This window comes from Chinchilla lanigera, unplaced genomic scaffold, assembly GCF_000276665.1.
Source record: "Chinchilla lanigera isolate Chin_1 unplaced genomic scaffold, ChiLan1.0 scaffold00029, whole genome shotgun sequence".
Lineage (NCBI taxonomy): Eukaryota > Metazoa > Chordata > Mammalia > Rodentia > Chinchillidae > Chinchilla > Chinchilla lanigera.
Genome location: NW_004955430.1, coordinates 20,854,249 through 20,873,566, shown reverse-complemented (window position 1 = coordinate 20,873,566; position 19,318 = coordinate 20,854,249). Strand labels below are relative to the sequence as shown.

Below are 19,318 nucleotides of genomic sequence, written 5' to 3'. Positions count from 1 at the left end.
AGAGAAGAGAAGAGAAGAGAAGAGAAGAGAAGAGAAGAGAAGAGAAGAGAAGAGAAGAGAAGAGAAGAGAAGAGAAAGAAGAGAAGAGAAGAGAAAGAAGAGATATATCTTCTGGCCATTATACCTTACATATTTGGGAAAACTAACCATAGATTCCCAATATACCCTACTATATTTGTTACATTAAATATCTACTTTTCCTATTCCTTAATAATCTGATTTTTTCTTTGTTTGTTTTCCACTTAAATTCCTAGTCAGTTGAGGCTTAGAACATTTATCTTTCCTTGGATTCCAAACTTACTTCTATGAACAAGGCACTTAGGAATGAAAGAAGAGTAGTATGCTTGCAATCATTTCAATGTTTTAGCAATTAACAATCACACCAAATATTTGTGTTCATAGTCAACACAGGATCCTGAATTTAAATTAAACCACTGAATTTAAATTAAACTACTATAAGTAAACCACTATAAGGTAAAATTTAATGTTGTGCTTGAATAGGTAAATCATCTAAATAAGACTGATTAATATTTAACATACACTACTCACTGGAGGAAAGCAGGAATGTTAGAGAACTGGAATTCAGGCAGTTGTATATTGAGTAGAGGAAGTTATAGAAACTCAGAAAATCACTCACATTACTGAGACTTGAACAGGTAAAGTAAGTGTGAGGCCATAGAGCTCTTTAGAAGCTGAGTTGGGAAGCAACGTTAAATCTATTTTGAAGTCACAGCACTAGTGGTCAATCCTTGATAATGTTCTCCCTGATCCAGTGTCTACTTTTAGTATATATTCCAAACTGCCCTATGCTGGTGACCTGGGAGCTCCAGATGGAGGGATAACTACTCATGAGCTGGTGATTCCTTTCCTCTTGGACACACCAGGCAGATTTTAGGGCCACCACAGCTTATTTCTTTTAGCACTAGATTGGAATCTGTGGTTCCTTAGCTTCTCTCATTTAGCCCAGAAAACTCTCCATAAAGTAAAATAACATGAAATACATTGTTCCTGCATCTGTCAACACATACATGTGCAAGTGAAATTCTACAATGACTGTGGAAAAAACAAGCAAAAAAAAGAGCCCCCAGACCTCTTGAGCAAGCTGGAAAACAGAGCCACAGTACATTGCACTGAACACAGTGAGTGCCTCAAACTTACACAGAAGCACAAAAAAATAAATAAATAAATAAATAAATAAATAAATAAATAAATAAATAAAACCTAGCACATACAGTGCAACCACGTAGACAACTTTATTTTGCAGCATAACCCTAAATTTTGGAATATATTGAGATATAGTTTTAATTTTTTGTCCATGACATGCAAGTGATGTCTCTTTTGATGTTAAAATTATCTTTAAAAACTAATGTTCAACTAGTAGCAAATTTATGCTATTTGATTTATGAGCTACTAAATGATAGAAAATAGATATTTTATTTTAACATAATATTTAACAAAATTAATATTTGACAATATTTTATTTTAATATCATTTTTAACAAAATTATTTGACAATACTGAGCTGACCTCCTTCCCCTTATTTTGGTATTTTACTGCTTTTCTAAATCCAAAAGTCTAAGAACTACCACACCAACCTACATTTGGTTGTTTATGCAGGCAATGAGTGAAAAAATAAAACTGTATTATATCACAATGATCACCAGAAAATGGTAACCTCCATTTGAAACATAATTTTATATTTGCAGATAGTTCATCTTAGTTTGTCTGACAGGTTTTCACTCTCACTGTTTCGAAAAAGAGGAAATTGATATAAACAAAAGACATTTTGATTAAAAAAATTTTCTCCAAACAATACTCTAACATTATTTTGTAAGTTACAGATATGCTGTATGGCCAGAATATTGCAAGTAATTAATCAGTTTTCTGTAGAGGCTGTGAGAAAGATTCTTTTATGACCAGTGGCAGACATTTTTGAGGCTGGAGTATATACTATATCTTGGTGTTACCAACAAATGGTAGAAAGAATTTTCCTTCTTACCCTATATACACTGGGACTGAAGTACCTAAGAGACTGGATAAGTTCTGATGAACAGTATCTGGTTCAGCAACTCATGTATTTATTCAGGTAAAGACTAAGAGAATAAGAGACAATAAGAGTAGGATCTAACACCTGGATTTGAGTTCTCCTTCAGTCTCCTTTAGGAAATGGCACTAGGTTTTAAACCATCAGAGAATTTCTTAACCTCTCATTGGCTTAGGACCTTAGTTTCAAGAGAGAATAATGGCACCTAGTTGGCAACAGATGGATGTGATAATTAAGTAATATGATGCTTGTAAATGGAGTTCTGGTTGACCTGGGACTGAAGGTGTCCCAAGGTACAGGACTTTCATGTTAAAACTGGGACAGTCTCATGCAAACCAGAAAGAGTTGATCCTTTTACTTGAAACATGCTTGCAACAATTTCCGGTAGAAAGCAGTCACTAAAATGTCAGCTGTCATTACAATTGTCTTTTTCACTGGAATTCAAACATGGGCTGAATACAAATGCATTAATCTCACACAGAATTGGTGCAGAGTAGTAACCTAATGCATTCTACCCTTTGCTTCAGAGTTGAAAACAACTTACATATAGAGCAGAAAACCAAGAACTGACTGTTTATTTAAAAAGCCACAGAAATCACTTTCTGCTCAGACAAAATGATCCTGACGTGAAAGTGTTCCTTGGAAATACGCCTCCTTTTCCTTCCTCAGAGGTGTCATTCATTATTAGTGAGGGGTGTCTCCTAGTTTACATTTTGAAACTCAGGAAACTTTCCACGGTTCTCCAATAACCTCATTTTTACTTCTTATTTGAACTGCTTGCAGTCTTTTTCTAGTTTGTTGTCATGACTGCATCCTAGGGACACCTAACATCCAAAGAAATAGGCAGGTGATTGTAGTGATCAGCAAATTCACTGGTGTTTGAACCACTGTTCAGTGTTGAAACATGCAAGTTGTTTGTTAATTATGTCTCTCCTCTGTTCTGTGATGTTCAAACATGAATCAGTGAAATGGGGAAGCTCCTTATCTGAAACACGGTTCCATAACCAAGACTGCTGTGCAAGAATCAGCCAGGCTTAATGTTGCAGGTGACAAACTAATGTTACACTTAGTGCTTTAGACAGGGCTGCAGTTATGGTAAAGCAATATCTGTGTCTTGAATGATAAAAATGACTGTGTTTATGCATATATGGTTTAAAAATAAAGAGTCTCAGAACCTCAGAAATGGGAAAGATTTTGGATTGTGTGATGCACTGTTTCAACACAGAGCAAGAAATCATTTGGAAGTTATTTGAAACTACCTAGTAGTTTCACACTGAATGTTCAAAATAGAATCCAATTGATTTCAATTTATATTGTGAAAGTTCCCATAATCATAGTACTCATCAGAGGCTCACTCCTTCCAGGCTTTATTTAGATATGTTCCTGTGTATTAATTCACTTAATTTTCTTAGCAACTCCAGAAAGAGAGATTCCCTTACTACATCAACTTTATAGAAATAATACTTAGAGATGGGAAAGTTGCAGGACTTGTCCAAGGATCTACAGCTAATAAACTGTAGCTTTGGGAGCCAAAACTAGGCATTGTAGGACTCGAGTAACCCTTACAGTGGTATATGTAGAGTAGGGACATCTGGGCAAGGAACACAGATGAGAGGATCTTTTTATTCTACCAGGAAGTCAACTCAAAGCAGGTTTGACTGCACCTGAATTTATACATTGCTGGAAGGGTATTTTAATAACTGATATTATTTAAGTATCCATCTCCTTGAATCTACGTTTAGTATATTGGTTTGAATAATCTGAGGGTTTGAAAACAAAAAGACGTCTAAAGGAACTGATTCAACCTAAAGGCAAACTAAACCTATTCATTCAGGAATAAAATCTAAACACTATTAGAATACCAGTAAACTGTACACATATTGAAAAAGATTGTTAAGTATGTTCCAAACTCTTCTTATGCAGAAGAGTTATACTTGGTTTATCCTTGTTTCAAAATTTTCCATTTTGTTGTTATGAAATATTTATGCTCTGCAATTATAACGGTCTTTAGGGTTTCTTGCACTATATTTTACTATTCACCTTTGAAATTCAGTCTAAATTGCCGCATTTCTTCTGGTATTATAATGTCACAAAATAAAGCACTCTACAACAGACAGCAATGATGATAACATAAGATGTTGCAAAATAACAGAAGGACCCATCCTTACCATATGTGTAGAATCTCAGCTAATAATCATGCAGAGTTCAATATAAGATGCAGGATATGTACTTTGTTAGAATATAGTACACTTAAAAATTTGAGTGCTGCATTTAACTCTGCTATGTAAAACTATGAATTACAATAAAAACTTTTTTAAACCAGGCAGTTAATAACATTAACTAGCATTTATTAATGACTTAATATGTACCACGCACTACTAGGATTGGAAGATGTAAATGACTTGGGCAAGTTTCTAAAGTAACAAGTGCTTAATTAAAGCCCACAATTGACTCGGAATTACATGCTATCCTTATGGTATCATCCTACCTCTTTGCTTTTTCAAGTAGGATATCTTTAAACTGTAAACTTCTTAGTACATGATTATACTGTTATTTAAAATTGGGAGATAGAGGAAATGTTTTTCATCTTAACTGCTATGGTGCCTACATCTATGCACACATTTGTAAAAAAGTATCAGATGGCCAGGTGTGGTGACACATGCCTGTAATCCAGCATTTGGGAGGCTGAGGCAGGATGATTGCCATGAGTTTCCAGTTAGTCTGGTCTACATAATGAGTTCAAAGCTAGTGTTTTAGTTACTTCTCTTACTACTGAGACAAAACACCCAATACCCAAAGTTAAAGTGTATAGAAGTTTCAGTCCATAATCTGCTGGCTCCAAGACAGGGTGACATAGCAGACATGAATCACAGAAGAGAAACAGTTCATGGTGAGCAGAAGGTAGCAAAGCAAGGAAGAGAGGAGCAAGCCAAGCATCTTTCTGTAGCTTCTATTATATGCAGGTGATTAGGATTAGGGTGGTACCAAACCAACAAGTGGACTGAATTAGTAATCACCCAACCTTCATTCTAGAATTGCACCATGAATCAATCACACACTAGATTCAACCATCCCTGAAAATGCCCTATGTATGACAGCACGAGACTTTGCAAGGCACATCTAACAGTCAGTTTAAACTACATAGCAAGACCTTGTCTAAAAATCATGTATCAGACCCTATGCTTCACTCATACTCTCCCTGGAACAAATTTTGTAGGTCCAATAAAATCATTTTTATTTAACTGATGAATGTAGGCTTTATTCAGTTAGTAGATATTCATCAATTGCCACTTAAATACCTAACACTGTGTTAGGAAATGGTTGTACAAAACTGAATGTGATAAATTCACTGCCCTCAAAAGTTTTCAGTTAAGGGAAGAGGAGGAATTGATAAGGATAAAGAAGGAACGAAATGAACAAAAGAGAAGAAGGAAAGAGAGCTACACAAGTGAGTCAAGGGGAGAAAGTTATAAAAGATGACTAAGTGTAATTGTGACACCAAGGAAAGAGGCATTTCTCCTTGAAAGGACTGTTGGGTCATGACTCGAGAGAGCCTTATTATATAAAAAATAAAAAGGACTAGGGACGCAGCTCAGTGCAAAGGCTGAGGTTTCATTCCTTAGTGCCCTTAATTAGTTAAAGAAAGGCTCACTCCAATGGCCTCCAGATTGCATATCAGCAAAGACTTCCAGGTCAAGTTTACCGTGACCTATATGCTGACAAATCTAAGTGTAACTTCTCTGTTGGTGTCTTTCTTGACTTCCTCATAAGTATTCAACACATTTAATCTTTCTCCCTTCTTGAAGTTCTGTGTTCCTCCAGCTTCTGAAGTTTAACCCTCTCCCGCTTTCCTGGTTTTCCTCTACATCACTGATTATTCCTTTATAAACTCCTTTTGTGGCTTTTACCCCTCACAGTACCTCAGAACACTGAGCTGTGTGTACATTTTCTTTCCTTCCAGTATTAGAGATCACTCCTATATGCACTCTGTACATCTGGATTGTGGTTAAAAGGGGGGATTCAAACTAAACTCTTCAAAGCACAGTCTTGCCATTCGACAGCTGTGTGAACTGGGAAAGTCATTCAGCTGCTTTGTGTCATGGTCACTGTCCACTCACCTGTAAAATCAGGACTGGCATGAAGAATAAAGATGAATAAACACATACAATAGGACCTACCGGCAAGTGTACTTAGGAACCAGAATACTTAGAATATCATCTAACACATACTAGTACTATATTATTGTCTCTTCACTATTTTGCACTTAAAAAGTCATTCATAATTATGATTCCAATTCTGTACTTTTAACTCTAAAATCCACTCTGAACCTTAGAGAGGTGCATCATCTACTAAATATGCAGATGCACCTTGTGCGGATTTTAGTCAACATTCTTTTCCTAGTTACACATTGAATGCAAATAGACATACTTTGGATGTGTAATAGAATTTCAAAAGGAGCAGGAAAGAGGAGAGCTCTTGATCCCTCTCCATGCCAAGTAGCTCCTTCTATAGCACTCTTCACTTTATTAAATGGCTCTGTAATCTCTCCAGATGCTCAAGTCAAAATATGAGGAGTAATCTCTAGTTTCTCCTTCCCTTAGCCCTCCTGGCATGTTGAGTTCATCTATGGATTGTACCAAAATTCTGTCTAAAATTTATCGTGAATCCAGCACAGCTAATGTCTCCACCACATATACCTTCCTCATCTTCCTGGGATTCCACAGTGGCCTCCTTGTTCATGTCCTTCCGCTCCTTCTGACTCCCCTCAAGTCAATTCTTACAGCGGAACGGCCGGACTTTGTTATATTCAGTGAATATACCAAGCTGCTTTCCACTTTCAGGCTTTGTAGAAGCTCTTACCTATGTCTGTAATATCCTGCTTTCAGACCATCTGCCTGATTCTTTCTTGAAATTGATATCTCACTTGAAAGAGGACACATGCTCCATGGTAACTTCCTAGTCACTGTTTAACAATCAGCTTTTCATGGCATTTACATATATTCTTTAGTTATTCCTTTATAAATTTATCATCACTCTTCATTAGAATGCAAATTCTATGGGAAAACATTCCAGCCCTTAGTATATCTGCAGAGCTTGGTACAGGTTACATTCAACAAATACTTTCAAATAAATGAGTACGTTAACTACAATGAAGCAACACAGATCATAAGGATCATAAACATCATAAAGCTGAAACCTATATACCCTGGGAACTGGCTCAAGTTTGAGGAAAAACGTGAACCAAGTTACTTTCTTTTGATGATAGATTAGCTGGTGGAACCATTCACAAAGAAAGAGAACACTAAAGTAATTAGTTGAGGAATAACCTTGTTAAGCAGTGAGTTTGCCATCTTTGGGAACAATATAGAGAATAAAGAAATATAGACCTAGGAATAAAAATGACTGCATTGGTTGTATATGCAGATGTAATAGCACAATTGCCAAAGTTTGTAGAGTAGGGAGCAGATAGATTGTAGGATGAGAATAGGAAAGCTCCAAATTCTAGAAAACTCCAAAATATTCAAAAGACAGAGAGTAAGGGAAGCTAGATAGAAGACTCTCAAAGGGTAAGAGGATACTCAGGACAGAAGAACTGGAAGCTGTGGAAGAAGTAGGTTTTGTAAATGAAGGAGGGTTTATTGGGGTCAGTTAACAGAGAGACTAAATTAATTAATTAATTAATTAATTAAACTGAGGAGAATAAAGTGTGTTTGTCAATTTGCAAGTCACTGAGAAAATTGAAAATAGGATGCCACTTGCATTTGCTAGATGCATGCTCTTGAACCTCGAGTCTCTCAAATTTTCAGACGTTCACATGATATCTTCCAGTAATTCCACCTCTCCCTGGGCTCCAGACGTTCGCCTGTCACATCCATAAAGAGTTGATCACTATTCTTTTCTGTCCTCATCTCTTTCTGTGCTACCACCAACATGGTAAAAACTCTTCTAACTGATGCTATAAATGGTTTAATTTTTATTTTTCTCATCTTTGCTCCTAGGATGAATAAGAAATAGTATTACTGGGTGTCAGCTATGTAAAGAAATATATTTTAAAGACCTTATGAGGTAAGTGAGCATTTAGCAGAACGGTTTCATCACAGTAATGAAAATAGTAATAAATGAATGGTTAATGAATTTGTGGATATTTCCCAAATGATGTAAGACATGAATTAGGTGGTTTTTTTTTTTTTTTTTTTTTAGACAGAGTCTCACAATGTAGTCCAGGCTTGAACTCACTATGTAACCCCGGCTGGCCTTGAACTTGCAGAGATCCTACTGCCTCAGCCTCCCAAGTGGTGGAATTAAGGTCATGCAGCACCACGCTGGGCCCTAAATTAATTTTTAAAATTTGCAAAGCCTTTCGTCACCAGACCATAGTCTGCCAAAAGTCTGTAAATTAATATAGAGATATTTAATAAGTTGGGTGAAAACAAGAAGTGTTTCTTGCAGAATCAATTGAATACAAACATTTTTAGAAAGTAGAACGTTAATAAAAGGGCTGAATTTGTGAAGATTATGTGAAGTGTCAGCCACTTCCAAGCATATCTTTTAAAACACTTGTAGAGACCTATTCTTTGGCTTGATTTTTCATATTTTTTGTCTGTAATTTTATTTTTTTAATTTGTTTTAAAATTTAGAAAACTGACAAAACAATAGTGAAGACAAAATCAAAACAACACAAAAACAACAAAAATGATACATGACCTCAAGACAAAATGATAGAAATTTACAATGGTTGCAAAATTACATACTATTATCTTCAACCAAGTTGATCAGTCCATTAGACATAATGTAAGATTGATCAATCAAAGATAGTAATAAGTAAAAAAAAGTAATAAAAATAATTTTAAAAACATTGGAAATGATGCAGAGCTTCACCAAAGAAAATGGTAGGAGTTTAACAATTGGTCTTATGCTGCATATTGTTTTCAGATTAGACATTCTAATTACTGAAAAATTTTAACTTTGTACTGAGGAAATCAAGCTTTTCACAAAAGTATCTCTAACACTTACATTTAAGCCTTCTGGTTAGTTGAAAGCCAATTACTAGATCCTATAAAACTGCTCAATCTTATAAAATTCAGAATAAAGAAGTTAAAACAGATAATTAAATTATGCTTTCCTATTAGTATGGGCATATTTAATTACTAGGTTCTCAAATTTTGCTATTGCTAGAGTTACTTGTGCAGACTTCTATAAATCCTAATGTCCAGGCTGATCCTATTCTAGTTAAATTCAGTGTTAGAAGGTTAAAGTGTGGACTTCCTGTTTTTTTAAAGGTCCCTAATGGACTTTCATAACCAGCCATAGACTTAGGAACCCATGAATTATGCCATAGGTGCTATTATTTTATCAATGTTTCAGTTCTTATGAATAAAGGTTTTAAAGTTTGAGACAGATTTTGAATTTTGATGGCTATCCAACCTTGTACAAGCTTTGTAATCTCTTTGAAGCTTAGTTTACTCAATTATTACTCAAAAATTATTGTTTCCAACTCACAGTTCTTTTGAACATTAAATGATGATACAAAATGAGAAAATGGTGTAGGATATACAATTTATGCTGTTAGTAACCTGTAGTTACAACAACGCATTATTAATGCCAATTGTTAGTTAATTACTGATCAATTACAATATCTGTTTTACAGTAGAGAGTTGGCAAATATAATTTTGCCTAACCTGAATTAACATTTGTATCTAAATGTCAGATCTGTGCTGACTCAAGGGATTCGAATATCTACTCTGGGTCTTTAAGGAACTCTCATTTGAAACGCAAAGTCAAGGTTCATAGATTCCAGAGTTTACTTCCTGCTCACACCTGCCAGCACACAGATTTATGACATCTAAAATGTGGCTCCTGAACTTGAGTCTGACTTGTAGAAGAAAGCTACTAATAAATTTCCTCAGGCTTCATTACAAGAAACATTTAAATCTTCAATGACACAGTAAAAAAAGAACTCAAAAAATCCCAGCCACATTTTTCTTATTTACTTGGTTACTCCAGAGTGCATGATGACTTGTTTTCCTTTGGTTGTATCCGAACAGTTTGACAGATTACTGTGACAAGGTTACTTTCAAATTGATAAAAGGTTTGACTGTGTCGGAGCATTTGTCAAAACTGTCTGACGCGGTGTATAATGGACTCTGCACTCGAGCCCGGATGGCACTCGAGCCTGCTCTTACTATTCAGCGCTCCGCAGGCACTAGCAGACGTTCAGCAGTCCCCGAAAGAGTCTGCAGGCTTCGCTGGGGCAGTCCTTCAGCTCTGGAGTACACACGCTCTGATTTCTCTCCACCGTCTTTTCACTGTGTCTGTTTCTCCTCTTGTTAAATGCTCAAGTGACATTCACAGTTTCATCTTAAAGGGGGCAATGCTAGGATGTCATAACTTCAGGAAAGGGAACGTTTATATAAAAATAATGGAATACAGTGACTTTCCTGCCTTTTGGGTGATGACTAGAAATATAGCACATGTCATCTCCTTGGTGTTTTCCTCCATTTTCTTTCATTCTATTACAAGAGGTCTTAGCAGAACTATGTTGACTTCCTGACAAAAAGCCCATCACGTTGTTCCTGCACAGTTTTCTGATTAAGGCCAGATTAGTGAATCACATAGAAGTGGGGTCAATTGACCAAGGCTTTCAGAGAGCATTGCATCAATCAAACTGTATAAGCTACAAGCATGGAAACATAAAAGATCTGGTAGGCATAGAAAATATAAATACGTTAATGATGTTTTGCATTTTTTTCATTATGGCTAATATGTATAGTTTTAATAGTTACTTAAACATGCTTCAAGTGCATGTTTATGATCATAATAAAAGTGATCAGTTTCTTTGAAAGGGAAAATATAATTTAATATGTGAAAAATCATTATACCACCAAATTTTATTCAGCCCAAAATAGTTGTTCTCTCTCACTCTATGAAATGGAATCTGTCTTTTCCCACTTCTATCTCCTTCTGTTGTTTTGAGCACAGGGGGCATATAATCAAAGTGTCTAACCATGGTCCCCAGTTGATAATCCATCCCATGAAGTAATCTATGTAATCAGTGGAGCTTTAGCTTTACAGTTTGACATTTTAGCCTTCATTATATTTGCCATGAATGCTTTCAATATTATTGCCACGAAATATGTAATAGAATATTGCTGGCCCATTCATGATGAAAAGTGTTTAAAGATCACTTCATTTGTATTCTATATTGGGTTGTTTTTTTTTTAACTGGTTCTTTTAAAGTTATTTTCATTAATTTTCTGTCAACACTTGGTGTTTATTGAAAATATGAATGCTTATAGCAAAATGCGTCTTTCATCACACATAACTGTTCTCCCATTACAATTCTTCTCATGTCCTCTTCTGAATAAAAATCGCTCTTCTTCCAGCTGATTTTTTAAATGCGTATACTCTAATTGTTCTTTGATTCCATGGGATCTCTTCTCTTCACTGTGCAGCTGGAGTTATCTTTTTGGAAAAAAAATCTTATCTATGTCATCTTCCTGTTTATGGCAATTTAATGATTTCATCTATTGCTTTTAGGATAAAACAAAGCTTCTAACATAATCTACAAAGTGGCCACCTTGTCCCTGCCAATGCTTCCAGCCCATTTTATCCCAGCAGTTCATATCCCTTCCTCTGCTACTTCCACACTGGCTTTTTCTAGCCCCTGCTCTTGCTGTGTCCCTTCAGCAGTTGGTGTCTCTATACTTGAAGTTCCCTCTGACTAGAAAGTTTTTCCCATCCTTACTCACAGAAGTAAACTTATTCATCCTCCTGATCTTTTCTCAGTCATCACTTACAAATGATAGTGTGTAATTTCCTGTTTTTAACTGTTTTCATTTCTTACTTTCCTTAGTTTTTACACCAGATAGTCACAATTTCATATGAAATTGTATGATTATTTATTTCATGTTTACTTCACATAGTCCAGGATAAAATTCCATTAAAGCAAGGCCTTTTCTAAATTTACTCACTGCTTAATCCCAAAATAAGCATGTTATAGGTACTCTAGAAATATTTCTTCATTGAGAACAGAATAAATTTCCTTGAAGTCTCTCAAGGTCTTTGTATATTATTTTCTCCAATATATATTATGTACCATATTCATCTAATAGAGCATAAATGGAGAGATTTTTATAGGGTAAAATCTAATCTTCAATTTTATCTTCTCTTGATTTTACTTACAATCTGAATATAGAAGATTTGATGAATATGAATGGAATTCCATAACAAGAACTTGCTCTCATACAATACATTTTTTTTTTTTTTTTTTGCTTTTTCTCCGGTACCAGGAACTGAACTCACGACCTTGCACTTGCCAGGCAGGCGCTTTGCCGCTGAGCTAAATCCCCAGCCCCTTCTCATACAATACATTGAGAAATACAATTTCTATTTTCTTTAATATCATTTTCTTCCTGTTCATTAGCATTAATAGGGATATTGTATACTAATACCAGAAAACACAAAATAGCAATGACTTTGTGTATGAATCTGTTTTTTATTACTTTATTAGTATGACTGTTAGTAAATATTGTATTTCCTCTAACATAAACGGTATTATCTCTAAAAGAAAGTTATAATGTCATAGGAATTACAACTGAAAATGGATCCTATGCAAGTTCACTTAAATCCACCAATGTTTGATGAAATTATTTTGAAATATGGAATGAGTAATGGCAATGCAAAATTATTTTAATCTTTAGATTATTAACGTAAAATAATGCCACTGTGAGAGACCAACCCTACAAAAAAAGGGACAAGGTTTTGCACATCACCTATTTTGGTCTTGTACCCCAAACTTATCCAGCTATCATGTCATATGCATGTGGCTGAGTCAGAGAAATTCATAAAAAATTATCCAGAACAAGTTCAATGCTAAATAATGATGCCCTAAAACACTTATCAGAATTTTAAGTGAAATAAATGTACAGCTTCAAGTACACATGGATTACTACAGATATAGGAAGGAACTAAATTTAAAAAGGAACAAGTCATTTATCTAAGGCCACAAACCCAACTAATGGCACTACCAGGGCTGAAAGCGAGATATCTTAGTGCACACAAATTTCCATTTCTGGATCACATCAGTCCTGTAAGATTCTCTAGAAGAAAAATAATCTAAACAATAATCTCCACGTTCAGATCATTTGAATAACTGGGGATCCACAAACACTTTTACAGTCACAGGGAACATGAGCCAGATCTTATTAGCTAGCAAATAATGACATGAACCAGTAACCATCACCCTCTGTTCATTAGCATTCTTTAAATTTCTCAAATGAACACATGAAATACAGACAAAACCTGTACACTAAACAGTAATGTCTCTACATCTCTTTCCTGCCAACACAGACTTTTTGGTAATATTTTCCATTTGTAAAATTCTGGCAATTCTTTGCAGAAATGGATATTGACATAGAGATTTATGGCATGATGCTACATGAGTGGTATGTTCATAAAAAACAGTTCTTTAATAAAATAAAATTTAAAAATATTTCTGACTTATAGGAGTTTCTAATTATTATGTCATAACTACTCCCACCCTGTCCAATTTCAAGCTCCAGGTTAGCAACAAAATATCTGACTATTTAACCATTGGTTCTAGTGTGTACTAACTACAAACGGCCTCAGCACACCATGAATACTACCAGGAAACCTGGACAAAAGAAAAGTCAGTTCACTCATAATGAGGCAGAAATGGGGACTTTAAAAGAAGCAGGTGACACTTCAAGATCACAGATTTGCTGTGCTGGTTTTAATACCTAAAATTCTGCCTGAACTGTTCTTGTCAATGAGGTGCAATTTTATGTATTAGAAAAAGGTAGTGATCCTCATCTGACTGTGGAGACAAGGGCTTCTCAGAGGCCGGTGATGTCAATATAGGCAGTGAGCCTGTTGGAAATGTATGCTCCTCGGCTCCACCCTAGAACGACTGCATCTTAATTTTTCTTTCTCGTTTTAAAATTTCTTTTTCCCTCTTTTCTTCTCTTTCTCTGTCTCTCTTTCTCTGACTCTGTCTGCTCTGTCTCTATCTCTGTCTCTGTCTCTGTCTTCGTTTCTATTTCTCTGTGTGTGCCTCTGTTTCTCTGTTTCTCTCTCTGTCTCTCTCTGTTTCTCTTTGTCTATTTTTGTTGTACTAGGAATTAAACCCAAGTCCTTTGCACTAAGCAACATCTTCAGGCTTCACCTCCCCACACTTCTTTTCGGGGAACAGTGTCTTGCTAAATTGCTAAATGATACAGGTTGGGGTCAAACTTGCCATTCTCCCAAATTAACCTCCTAAAGTGCTGAGTTTGCAGGTCTGTGCCACCACACCCTGCATGAATTAGAATCTTTGGGTCTAGAAATCTGCATTTCAACTAAGTCTGTAAGTGTTCTAGCACAAACAGAAAGAATCTTTCATCAGTAAACAAACAATTTTAATGAGTGAGATTGAAGTATGAATGAAGAATAGATTTTTTATATATCAGCATCTATTAATGGAGAGACTTCATCATAGCTTCTATCATAAAGTCTGAAATTTTTTATTTTTATAGAGACTTTACTACTCAAAATATTTCAGATTTTTCTTAAAATAAGAAAGTTAATTTATTTAACTTACAGTTCTCAACTTCAACATTTAAAGACCAAACCTCAGCATCCATTCCTATGCCTTAACATTAGCATTTTTAATATTTCTTTATGAAAATCTTTTTAAAAATAAACATTTCTCTTTCAAACTTCTGCTTTACCTCTTTCACAAGATAAGCTTGGAAAATAGGAAGAAAATGTTCAAATGGGAAAAGGGAACACGGAGTGGGAGGGGAAGGGACAAAGGAAGGGTAAAGAAAAAAGAGACTAGGGGCTGGGGATTTAGCTCAGTGGCACAGCGCCTGCCTGGCAAGTGCCAGGTTGTGAGTTCGATTCCTGGTACCAGAAAAAAATATGAATAAATAAATAAATAAATAAATAAATAAATAAAAGAAAAAAGAGACTAGAAGAAAGAATGGAAACAAAGCTTTTGTAAGGGGCATGGGGAGAAAAGAAGAATCAAGCTATATTATATACAGGTGCAAATTTCCCAATGATGAATGTAAAGATATGTATCAAAATCATACCTATAAAATTAATTTTTAAAATTAAGGTAGTACAATGGGGTGTTATCACATAACCTATCAACTGCATTGTCTACTGATTATATAGTTAGGTATTTGTTTTTTTTGATTTAGCTACTACGTTCTGTTGCTTTGATATGAGCTCCCAAACTTAAAATCCAGAACAAGGACAGATAAATACTGTCTGCTGTGCTTTCCTCTTCCAATATTTTAAGAGTTGAAAAATTTACAAAATAATTATCTTCTCAACCGTCATGTAAAAGCATTGCAAAAAAGAAAAGCAATGACTTAATAATACTTTTCCAAAATTTAAAAATATCTAGCAAAGACACAATGAAATGATGAATATCTGTACTGGTAGTATTATGAAAATAATTAGACAGCAATCTAAAAATACAGGCCTATGATTCATAATCTATTATTCATTTTTAATTTCCTTTGAAAGGTAAACTTCAGAATGTTTAATGTATTTGCACAGAAATGAGATAGCTAATATCTAAAGTGGCGGTAGATAATAAATTAATGAAAATATTTTGGAAGATGATTTAATCATCTCCACACTTCCTAGCAAACATAATACTGCTGTCTCGGCGAGCATAGTTCCTGGCCTTGATGGGCACCGTCTCACTGAACTTCTCAGGCGGTAGTGTTTTCAAGAAAGCTGGAGGATTAACCACATAATTCTCCAGTGTGTTGGTCCTAGCCTGAATTTCCTGACTGCTAGTCCGAACAGCTCCGAAACACAGGAGTAATCATCCTGCAGTCCACCACTTCTGAGTTTCTGGAATTCCCTTCACCAACGCTTGTCAAGAAAAGTGGCTTCCGTGAGACTTGCCACTGACCCAACCAGCCAAGTAGGTTGAGAACATACTTTTGCCACAGTGCTTCACCTCTCTGGTCAACGTAAGTGAATCAGTCAGCACTCCGACACATATCTGCTCAAGATCTTTCACCTCCACAGCATGGAAACAAATCCCACTCCCTGGAACCACCTAAAATTGCATCTCAAATTTCAGTCCTGCTTGTTTAGAAGAGTCCTCCTCACTGAGACACCAGTGGATCGATACATTGGTGCAGCCACAACAGCTGCCCGTCTGGCAGCATGTGGGTTAGAAAAGGCACAGAGAGCAGAAGGGCACTTACGGTTGGCACAGCTTGATTAGGTCCTGGTCAGTCGTGCCTGGAGGAAGGCCTCGAATGTACAAGTTGGTTTTACTCAACTGTTCCCCGCTGCTGTTGCTGCTGCTGTTGTTGCTGCTGCTGTTTGTGCTGGGGCTGGGAGGAGCCATGGGGTGGGGAGCTGGTGCATAGGACTGCTGCAAACAGAAAAAGCTGTTACTGGAAAAACAAAAGCCATACACCTGTTCACAGGCCAGCAGCACAACGCAAAAGCAACGCGAGCTGCTCGTCCTTTCCAATCCACATGCACACACACATATGCTTGATCACTGAGCCTTGTTGCTTCTGAAAGTATTACGCGCCTTTTCTCCCTCTGGCCCTTCAGTTGACTCAGCATAAGTGAGCCGTAAGGGACAAAAAGAGATTAGCAGGTGGTCTTGGCAGTATGACAGCGCTTTTAAATTTGTCCCTGATCACATTGACTTTCCTCCTACCTGTAAAGCAGCCATGCTTTCTCCCTCCTTCATAAAATAAAACAGGTCAGGCCTGGCACCAAGGGTGGGACCAAAGTCCCTAGCTGGGGAATAAGCCAACCATCTTCCCTTGCCTCTGCTCTTTTGTTCTAGCTTTTTCTCCAAAGAAACTTCCTAATATTATTTTCCTCACCTGTGGTACCCAGCACAATTCCTGATATATCAAAGTTATTCTACAAAAAGTGATTCTATGAAAGAATGAATGAGTGAATGCTAGAATCCAAGCTATTTTCTCCATTCCCAAAAGTGCTTCTTCATGATGAATGTCTCCTGCTTGCAAGACAGAGCCACGATTCTTTCCTCACATTCAGATCCCCTTGACATTTTGCCAAGCTAGGGTCATCATCTGGGCATCCTGGACAATCTGGACAGGAAACTCTTTGTGGTAGGGGCTGTCCTATCTACTGTGGGATGTTCAGTAGTGGCTTCACCTGCTATTCACCAGATTCTAGGAGCAGCAACCACCCCCAAGTTTGAAATACCAGAAACATCTCCAGAAGCTGTCAAATATCTCTTCATAGGAAGGGATCTCCCTTATTAGCGAGCACTATTTGATTAAGTAACAAAATTTTATGTCCAAATGAAAATGATAAAATGACTCACAGAAACTTGTGTTGTGGGAAGATACTTATCCATGTTTATGCCAGAATTAGCATATGTATTTACTCATGATTCTTATTTCTGTTTTATCCAAGCATGGCTTCAAAACTTCTCAAATTATACTGTCTTGATTGAGTCCTTGTTGTGTCTTTTATTCGCTTTATGGCCTTCAAATGAGGACTTAACCTATCTGAGATGCAGTAATCTAATTAATATGAAAGAGACAATAATAGTACAATTCTATGTCATAGAATATTTTAAAAACCCAGTAAGCTAATGCAAACAGAGTGGTTCATGGATATTAGTAGCTACATAATAAAAGGAGCAGGAATAAGATAATGTTAATGCTATGGTTGGAATACATCTGGCCAATAGTAGTACTCTATTACAATCCCAGAATTGTATCACAGAATATTACAGAATATTACTCAAAGATGCAATGAACACATTCATCAAGACTCCAATGAGAAAATATGCTGAGTTACCCTAAAGTCTAATTTAGCAGGATTGTGAAGTTAGTAGTCAAACAGTTTGGGCTATAATAGCAAAAAAGTATTTATTCAGATGACGTGAAACTCTTCAGGCTTTTGTGCCATGGAACAAAGCAAAAGGATAATCTGATAATTCCAAGGAAGGAGAAGAAGAGAAATTGTACTATGATTTCATTCTTTTAAAATATCTGAACATACCACAATCAACATATATAAATAGACATTCCGACTATGTCCAGGTGAGTGAATCTACACCATGGAAAGAGAGCGTAATGTGGCCTTTATCACAGGACCTGAAGTCTTTCAAATCCTGCAGTGGCTTCCCACTGAGCTGAGGCTAAACCTAGACTTAAAGGGGTCCTAAAAAACCTGTCTGATTCTTTCTCTGTCTCTCCAAACAGGCCTTAAACTGGACTCAATCACATAGAAGGCCTCCCAGCCATCCTACTCACAGCCCAGTTCTGCTTGGTTGGCTCTTACTCATCCTGGTACTTTCAAGGTAAGCATCACTCTAAAGCAATCTACTGTTTTCCTTCCTAGCTTTCAGCATACTGGGTCTCTGTCGAATGTGTTTTTGGCTCACTTATTAATGTCTGTCTGTAGTATTAATCTGGGTGTTTCCTAAGGGTAGGGACTTTGTCAATCTTTGCATTAATAGCACCTAGCCTAGTGCCTGATAAACAGTGGGTACCTAATAAAACTTTAATATACATCTTGTGCATAAAAATTGAATAAATTGCACATATAGAGACAGGAGGCCATGTTTTAGCAATACTTAGCCTCATTTCTTGGTACAGTAGACTATTTTACATCTTTAAGGATTTTGGTTTTGCCCCAGTCCACATTTTCAAGTGGCTCAGAGACTATGCCCTTAAATTCAGAGTATCAAGGTGTAGCTTATTGCATCTTTCTTCACATTTCCCAATTCCCAGCGCCAATCATCTACCACAGTTACCTCATATATTTTAGTGTTGCTATCATTTTCCCAGCTTCCATGCCAGAAACTGGATTCCAGTTCCATCTGTTCTCTTATCCTAAATTTCAGGATAGGGTCAAGCAACAAGATCTCTCAATTCCCATTTTGCCTCTTGGCCAGGCTGCACCAGGTTAGGATGTAAATGGCTAAAGGTTCTTCTCTGCCCTCCTTTCCCTTATGCTTCCCTGTTAAAACCTTTGATTTCTTTGAAGGAAGGGAGCCTGGGACAATTTGTCCAATACAAGCTGAGGATGGATCGAAGAATGAAGAGACAAGAGAGCAAACATGACCAGAGCAAAGCCCAAAGCTTCCATCTCCCTCCTTTGAAATGAACATTTTCCACAATCATCTCTTCAGGATTATTTAGGTTAACATCAATATTCTTAGTGTAGAATTTTTAAATGAAATACACAAGAGAATGCTTTGTCTGTTTGGATTAAATGGAATGTATCCATTACCTTTTTG

General features: G+C 36.3%; 1 protein-coding gene across 6 annotated transcripts in view; it reads right to left on the bottom strand.

Moving 5' to 3' along the window:
- Window positions 1–19,318, bottom strand: part of Rbms3 (RNA binding motif, single stranded interacting protein 3) — a 679,403-nt gene that overhangs the window by 520,483 nt on the left and 139,602 nt on the right. For 3 of the 6 annotated variants that reach the window (XM_005387516.2, XM_013515630.1, XM_013515631.1), the window contains exon 2: window positions 16,278–16,450. In XM_005387516.2, the coding sequence (XP_005387573.1) occupies window positions 16,278–16,450 (173 nt within the window). Of the gene's footprint in view, window positions 1–16,277; window positions 16,451–19,318 lie in introns of those variants that run through there. The other 3 variants (XM_013515628.1, XM_013515629.1, XM_013515627.1) reach the window with 2 other exon arrangements.